The 8,429-nt window shown below is 48.4% G+C and overlaps 1 protein-coding gene across 1 annotated transcript in view; it reads left to right on the plus strand.

Moving 5' to 3' along the window:
• Positions 1 to 8,429, plus strand: part of AFF4 (AF4/FMR2 family, member 4) — a gene marked incomplete at its 5' end in the record, with an annotated part of 24,979 nt that overhangs the window by 13,084 nt on the left and 3,466 nt on the right. Inside the window, 7 exon segments of the mRNA XM_009084434.1 lie at positions 1 to 596; positions 2,676 to 2,764; positions 4,266 to 4,503; positions 6,277 to 6,374; positions 7,629 to 7,692; positions 7,807 to 7,943; positions 8,341 to 8,412. The exon segment at positions 1 to 596 is cut by the window's left edge and continues 32 nt beyond it. Coding sequence (XP_009082682.1) covers positions 1 to 596; positions 2,676 to 2,764; positions 4,266 to 4,503; positions 6,277 to 6,374; positions 7,629 to 7,692; positions 7,807 to 7,943; positions 8,341 to 8,412 — 1,294 coding nt within the window.

An 8,429-nucleotide genomic window follows, 5' to 3' on the forward strand; every position in this document is an offset into this window, starting at 1 on the left:
AGACATCTGTGGAGGAGCCTAGAGGAGGTCTTAAAATAGAAAGTGAAACCCCAGTGGACATGGCAACAAATATCCCTTCAAACAGGCACAAGGCAGCCACGAAGGGCTCCAGGAAGCCCAATATAAAGAAAGAGCCCAAGTCTTCCCCTCGGCCTACAACAGAGAAAAAGAAATACAAGGCTTCAAGCAAATCTGCCCAGAAATCCAGGGAATTCATAGAAACAGATACCTCATCCTCTGATTCAGATGAAAATGAGAGTCTGCCTCCTTCATCACAAACCCCCAAATACTCTGAGAGCAATAGGACTCCTGTTAAATCTTCCATGGAGGAGGATGACAGCTTTTTTCGGCAAAGAATGTTCTCTCCTATGGAAGAGAAAGAGCTTCTGTCCCCACTCAGTGATCCTGATGAAAGGTACCCACTCATTGTGAAGATTGACCTGAGCCTCTTATCCAGGATACCAGGGAAGCCTTACAAGGATGCTGACGCAGCCAAAGCGGAAAAGAAGAGTAGTGCCCCGGAGAAACACCCCAGGGAGTCCCAGAAACAGCCCTCAGACAAGGGCTCTACGAAAGGCAAAAGGAAACACAAGCAGGTGATCATTTGGCAGAGAGATTTACCTGTGAGCTCAGCCCACAGAGCACTGTGTGCAGGCCAGAACCACACCAGGACCAGGTCACAGCTCCGTGCGGTGCCTGAGCCGTTAGGAGTTGGCTTTACTGCCTGTTTGTGTGGAACACATGGTCATCTCTTTGACTTACAGGAGAGACTACTGGGGTTGTCTTTTGGGGACAGGACACACCTGTAGGAGTGTTAGCTCTGTGCCTCTGAGCTCTGCATCCAGCCCTCTCCTGCCTCCCCTCGAGCTGGCAGCACCCCTGGGGCTCTGCAGGCCAGCACAGGCAGCTGATCCAATGGAAAATCCACCTGGAAAAAAACAACCAGTCAGTTTTCAGCTGGATCAGCTCCCTGAGCCATGGAATTGCCTGTTGCCAGGACAAGGGATGGGGCAGGAATGGGCCTGGGGCATGGCAGCAGCAGAATCCATGATCTCAGGGTGCTGCTCTGGGAGCAAAGGGATCTCTCCGTAATAGTATTTCCAGAGAAACATTTCACCTTTTCAGCCACACATGAAAAGTAGGAATGGGCAGGAATCAATGGGGAGCTGAACAGAGGAGTACTCTGGAGGGGGCAGTGTGAGAAGCAGCTGATGGTGTAGCTTTAAGCTGCTGTCAGAAGCCTCAGCACGGGTACAGAGCAGAGCTGGGAGCGTCGGCTGCGCTCTGCGATCCCATGGGGCTTCACACGTGTCTGGTTTCCATGCAGCCAGGGCTGGGAAGCTCTGGTTCAGAGCCTCGAAACTCCCAGTGCTGCTCTGGATTTCACAGCGAGAATTTCACTGTGACAGGGACTTGGCAGTGGCTCTGAGACTTTGCTGGCACCTGCACTCGAAGGATTCTGTGATACCGTTCAGAGTCATTTGAGGAGACAGGTAAATTTAGTTAAACCAGTTTTCCTACTGAGCCACCAAAGCAAACCTGATCACTTGCTGAAATTGGTGTTGTCTAGGAGACCTGACATGGAGCTGCAAACAGGGGTTTGTCCTGTGCTGCTCCTAGCTAAGCTTCCTGTTTGCTCTGGATAGGGAACCGAGGTGAGAAAACGAGCTGTTCTGTAGAAAGGGAATAACTGCCCAGTGCACTGAAAAATGACTTTGAGCAAGTGTTAGTGTCTCCTTCCAGGGTGTTCCTGGGAACACACTCACGTGCTCCAGTGGGTCTGGATTCACTGACTTCTCTTTCTTTGGCCCATTATGCCTTTCAGTGCACACCTGGAGTTACAGCATTCCACATCTGTGCTCCAGCATCTAAACCAGAAGGCTCTGGTGAGACAAATTAATCGAGGCTTTATCCCAGGAGATAGACTAGTGGTTAATAGTTGGGAAGCCTCAGGTCACCCTGATGCTTCCTGGTGCTGCCAGAGAGGATGTGAGTGTGTGAGAGGCAATACAGAACCTCCCTTTGCCTCACCACCCAGGGCTGGGGCTGGGTGCACCATTCACAACTGGCACCACTTGGTTTCCCCATGTTACTTGCTCTGTTGTTTCCTTGCTCACCAGGCTCAGGGGTGCTGCATCAGTGGAAGCTTTTGGGGTTGGACCTGGGGTGTGTGACCACATGATTTACTCTGTGAGGCTTCAGGTTCCATGTTATTCACTGTGCTGATCCTTCCAGTGCTTAGAAGTGTACCTTTAAGGCCCTTTGACAAGCTCAACATGAACCTCAGCATCTCTGAGCTTACTTTAATAGACTGATCAGATATTGACCCTTTCCTGGCATGCACACAACACTTCAGCCTGAAATATGTCCCTGATCTGACTAAAGCCTTTGGCAGGTGGTTCTGGTGATAACATGTTTGTGCTAAAGTGAACACCTTGAGCTGCTGCTGCTCTGCTGCAGGTTGGGAATTTGGGAGCCAGACTGGGTTGGTCCTTTTGTGGCAATATCAGGGTCTGGTCAAATGTCTGGTAATGACTAGATGCTGTAGAACGTTTCTGTGGTCTGTGCTGAGTTTGTTCTGTGCACTGTGAAACCTAAATGTGCAATGTTGCCACCCTTGGTGGAGCTGTCAATGTGAACCTTTGCTGGATGTATTTCTTGTTTGCTTTACTCAGAATGAGGATGAAAACAGAGCCAGTGAGAGCAAGAAAACAAAACTGGAAGAAAAAGCTCCATCAGGACACAAGACTTCTAGCAGTAGGGAGTGAGTATCTTGGCTGTTCTCCACACTGGAGGCTCAGGGTGGCCGTGGAGGGATCGGTGCCTGTCTGCAGCCTCTTCTCTCCTCTCCCCACCCAAGTGATTCCTCCTTATCAATCACTTGGTAAAATTTCATTGTTCCTTACCCCTCTGACAGATTTACTTCAGGTTTTCTACTAGTGGTTGGTGGAAATGAATTTCCATGCCCAAAACCATGGGCCATGGAGCAGGTGACCCTTCCTATGAGGGGTTGCTGTAGTAGGGGATATTTACTTCTGGATTACTCCAATGCACAGTGAGGTTTGTTTGGGTTAGAAATCAGCTTTGCAGTCGAACTTTTGACCTTGCCACATCTGTGCTTTCAAATTAACCCAAACTGGTCACTCTCCATTCAGCAACTTTGTAAACTGGGAGTAAATTACACAACTGGTATTGTCTGGGAAGCTGTTGGCATTGAGTTTTGGATCCGTGGATTTAGCCTCCCCTTTGCTTCATCTATAGCTCAAGAAAAGTGAGGGACACAAAAGCAAAGTGACACAGAATTGGCAGATTAGTGATGATCAGTTTAGTGTGTCATTTCTGAATTCCCCATGCTTTGTGCAGTAGTCACTGTGCTTTGATTTGGTTTATTTCGTGGTCAGTGTTAACCCACAGGAATGACTAAATTTTTTTCCACAGCCTTCTGAAACTTTGCTGTTCTCAGATCAACCAACTGCAAACCGTGTCATGGAAAATATTTGTGTCTAGTGAGCAATTGCCAAATGACAGCTCTGAGAAGCTGCAGCACATCAGATATGCTACAGCTCTTGTTTGCCCTTTCTGAATTAAACAGTGCCTTAGTTTGGCAGGAAACAGCTGTGGAATGAACATTTCTAGCTGGATTTTGCTTTTTTGGCCTGCTGTTACTGTTACTTGCCTGATTCTAGTGCAGTTACCTGCAGGACACTTAAGTCAATGAACCTATGATTTTACAGAAACAATGGGTAGCAATAACAGTCCTGGGGAGCCAGGAAGAGCCAACAGCATCCCTCAGCAGTGAGGTGTGAGTGTCCTGGAAGGCTGTGCTGAGGAAGTTTCCCATTCCCTGTGTTCCAGAGGTTTATCTGGAGCATCAGTGCCTGGAGCAGTGGCAGTGCTGACACAGCCTGGCACTGGCACTGCCTCCCTCTGCTGCAATCCCCAGTGCTCAGGGAGGTGTTTGCAGGAGCTGGTGCAGGGGTGTGGTTTGATGGCCACAACTTGTCTGGTTTTGCCTGTGCTTTCAGGTCAGAACAAATGGAATGGTAGAGACAAGTTCAGTCTGGCTGTGGAGAAACCTCCTCACCTAGGTGGTGCTTCTCTTTCTCTCCACAGATGGTTGCCAGGTCTGACAGTGAAAATCTTGGTTAAAATCAAAGGGGTTTAGTTTAAAATTAAAGATGCTTTGTGGGTTTGGGTTGGTTGGGTTTGGGTTGGTTTTGTTTAAGGAAAGAAACCCAAACCCTAAGTGTGTCCCTTTTGTCCAGGTCTTCAAAGCCAAGTGCTGTTAAAGAGAAGGATTTACTGCCATCTCCTGCTGCCCCAGTCCTGCAGAAAGATTCCAAGCAGGAACATGGGTCCAGGAAGAGGACAGTGAGTCAGTCATCATCCCTAAAATCCAGCAGCAACCTGGGCAAGGAGAGCAGCAGTGGCAGCAAAAGCAGCTCCTCCTCGAAGCAGAAGAAGACTGAGGGGAAGGGCTCCAGCAGTGCCAAGGAAGCCAAGGTAAAGGCTGATCCTGTGCCTGCCTCCAACCTCTTTGCTTTGCAGTTGGATCTAAACAGCAATTTTCAGTGCCAATTAAAATGTAATTAGTGTTAGATGTGCTTTGTTTCATGTCACAGTGCTTAAGTGCCTTGGAAGTCTCTAAATTGGAAAACAGCTTGGGAGAGAGCATGGAATACTAATGCTCATCCTACCAAATTCCTCTGTTAATTAGTGCAGTGGGTTTAGTCATCTCCTGGTGACTGATGCTGCCTATTTACTGGGTAATTGGGTAATAAGAAGTATCACTAGAAAGCTGTCTACACACAGCTCAGTGGAGCAGTGAGGTTGCTCCTGTCTCCTCGGAGCAGATATGGAGCTTGTCCTGATTTTCAGGAGAGCAGGAGCTCAGGCCATGCTCAGTGCCAGGACGGGAAGCTCTGGCTCTCATGGTATCACATTGTAGGACCTCAGAAAGTTTATTTAAACTCCAGCTCGGGAATTTACAGTGTTCTGTTGTGGCTGGAGGGGAGAAAACACAGCCATGAAGATGGTGCAGAAAATAGTTTTGAAGTTATTTAGGTTAGGAAGAGATTTAGGTATGTGGGATGTCAAAATATTATGGGAAAATTCTGCTCTTAGGCCACTAAATTTCACTGTGGATTTTCATCAGCATATAAAGTGTATTTCTGGACAGAAATCAGCCTGTGAGGACATCTAAGTGTCTGGAATAGCTGTGAAGAGCAGTTTGTGTTGTATAACTGGTTTTGAGCCTGTGTAACCAGGAGGGATCCCACCCTGGAATGCCAACGTGCCACAGGTGCTGTTGGCTCTCTGCAAGAAAAACCCCAAAGCCTCTGAGGGGCTGTGGAAACTGCAGCAGCTCAAGGAGCTGCTGAAGCTCAGCAGTTGGGTTTGCAGTGTGTGAAAAGTCTGGAAGCAAAGTGTGGAAGTGTTCAAGGGAGGGAGTTGGTTGGGGGAGGAGTGAGGCAGCAGAGAGACATCAGCAGTGGCAGAGGCAACTGACTCATCAAGGTGGGGTGATGATGTCTGAGCTGGGAGGTGCCAGGGCACTGACAGCCTGGCAGGGCTGTGGGGGACACTCAGGGACTGTGGCAGTGGGTTTACCTTGCAGCTGAGGCTTTTCCTGGCTTTATGCATCAGTGTCAGAAGGTTCTCAGCTGTGGAGGGTCTCCCTGCCCACAGCAGGGGATTGGAGCTGGATGGGCTTTAAGGTCCTTCCAGCCAAACCCATTCTGGGATTCCATGCAATGTCCTGAGCCAGCAGTTAATTGGTGAGATGTTTATCATTCTGTACTTGGGGTGTGCTTGTTTGTGCCTTCCTTGGGGTAGTGTCTGCTCCTCCTGCCTTGTTTTTTCCCAAGGCAAAGGCATTCAGCAGTGTGGTTGATAGAAATGAGAAACCATCAAAACACTCATCATGTCTCTGTTAGTGGGGAAAACCAGGATGGAGAAACAGTGGCATGGGAGATCCAGAGAGGGATTTCCTGGCCCCAGGTGTGTCCAGAAAGCCTTGGCTGTGTTCTTCCCTCTGATACCTCCTGGTGTGTTGGAGTGAGGAGCTTGTCCCAGAGTCTCTGCCCCTGTGCCAGGTGAGAGCCTCGTGGGGCCAAGTGACTCCTGTGCTCAGTGGCAGCTCAGGCACCTGCAAACTCTCCTTGGGGCACAGAATGGCAAGTCAAGGGAGAATTTATACAGCAAATGCTTTTCTTGAAGGCAGAGAAGATACAGCTGTTCTTTGCATTTCTTACTTGGCCTCAATTTCCCTTGCAGGAAAAGGCTGTGAACAGCTCCTCCAGCTGCCCTCCTGCCTCTGCTCAGGCTGCAGAAAGCACCAAGTCAAGGAGAGCAAAGCTCGTGTTTGATGATAGGTAAGGACAGAGCATTGTCTCTCCCCTGCACAGCAGAGCTCCCCACAGGGCAGGGCTCTCCTGGGGCCTCACAAGAGAAGTTATTTACAACCTCTTGAATCCTGTGAGGTCAGAGAAAATAGCTGGAGAGGAAAATAAGTGTTTCAGGGCCTTGTGCAGACTGAGGGTTCACTGGTGCCAGTTCAGCTCTCAGCACAAAGCTTGCCCTGACAGCACTTCCTTTGCTGTTCTGCAGATTCCCTTCACAGATAACATGATGTTGGGACCAAATGTGAAAGTAACTTTCTGGGTAAGAAATCTTTAGAAACAGGGGGAAAAAATGAGCAGATTGGGTGGTTAGAAAACACATTTGATGGTTAGAGCACACAATCATTTAGGACAAAAGAGTTTAATGGGGATTTTGTGATCAATCCCAAGACAAAGCAGAGCCAAGAAATGAAGGTAAGATCAAACTGGCTGAAAAGTGAAGCCCAGATGTGCATTGCAGTGCAGGAAGGCAAGGGGAGAGCAGCCTGCAAGGAGCAGTGGTTGTGGTGTGTTATGGCTCTGTGGCTGTCACTGAGACATTTTAGGATTTCATGAGCCTAGAATGGACTGAAATAATGTCATAGGTATATAATCCTTTCAATATTCACTTCTACTTTGGAATGGCATCAATTTCCTGTAGTGAGCTGCTAGTAATGCTGATTTCAAATGTCTGTAACTCTCTGACAAGCCAGAGAGGATGGATGGGATCAGTTACTGCAGACTTTAATCATCTCTTAGGTAATATGATAATACACTGAAATGTGTAGGACTTTTAGGATTCCTTCTCCTCATCCAGGTGAGAAAATCGTTTAGCTCTGATGGTCTCAGGTGGCCAAGCAAAGGCAATTAACACCTGAGTGCACCTTGCTTTATTCTGTCATCATTTGCAGTCCTGGAGGTGCAAGAATAGTTTGTGCTCTGATTTGGAGGTTTTCCCTTTCCTTGGCCAAGTGCTTGGTTTGTTGTTGTCAGATGCAATACCTTGAGCCAGCTCACGTGTGCTTGAAATTGTGCTTTAATGACCTGAAACCTGAGAACTCACTGGGAACTGTGTCTAACAATTTTATCATAGGAGTTAACCATTTTAACAGGGCTTTTTAAAGTTTATTGTAGTGTAACTTGAGTTAGGAACAGAAAACAATCTGAAACTGCACAATGGAAGAAGCTTCAGCCACATAAGGCCATACAGGATGGAGCTAAGTCCCTAACTCGTGTCCTCTCTTGCAGGACCTACTCAGCTGATCACTATTTGCAGGAAGCAAAGAAGCTGAAGCACAATGCAGATGCATTGGTAAGTGAATCCCCAGTGCTTGCACATCATCCTGGGCTTGGTTTGCTGCTCTTGCCCCATTGCTGCAGCTTCCCAGTGCTGCTCTGTGTCCTCACACGTGTTTCTCCCTCGCAGTCGGACAGGTTTGAGAAGGCTGTGTACTACCTGGATGCTGTGGTGTCCTTCATTGAGTGTGGGAATGCATTGGAGAAAAATGCTCAGGAATCCAAGTCCCCGTTCCCTATGTATTCAGAAACTGTGGAATTAATCAAGTAAGCACTGCAGGGCACACACAGGGGCACAGGGTGGGAGGCTGTGGGAGTCGGAGCTGGACGTGGCCTGGAGTGGTGGCACTAGCTCTGGGGGGCTGTGACCATCCTGCAGTAACACTGGAGCACTGACCAGTTTGTTCCAGTGGCTGAGATTTGAAGTGTTTCCATGAAGGTTGAGATGATTCTGCTGAGGCTCTTGAAGTCTTCTACAATGAGTAACCCTTGAGAAGCCAAACCATTCTGGTTCCTGTCCAGTGTTTTGCTCAGGGGCTGAGGGAGGTTCCTGGACTGGTGAAGACAGTTGAGATTGGAAATGTAGAAGAGCATCAGTGTGATGTGAGTGAGGAATGAGACTGTAGTGCTAAGTTAGTGGCTCACCTGGTGCCTCTGTTGGCAGATACACTATGAAACTGAAGAATTACTTGGCACCGGATGCGACGGCCGCGGACAAGAGGTTGGCAGTGCTTTGGTACGTGTGTCTGAGCG

Source organism: Acanthisitta chloris, unplaced genomic scaffold, assembly GCF_000695815.1.
Source record: "Acanthisitta chloris isolate BGI_N310 unplaced genomic scaffold, ASM69581v1 scaffold18501, whole genome shotgun sequence".
Lineage (NCBI taxonomy): Eukaryota > Metazoa > Chordata > Aves > Passeriformes > Acanthisittidae > Acanthisitta > Acanthisitta chloris.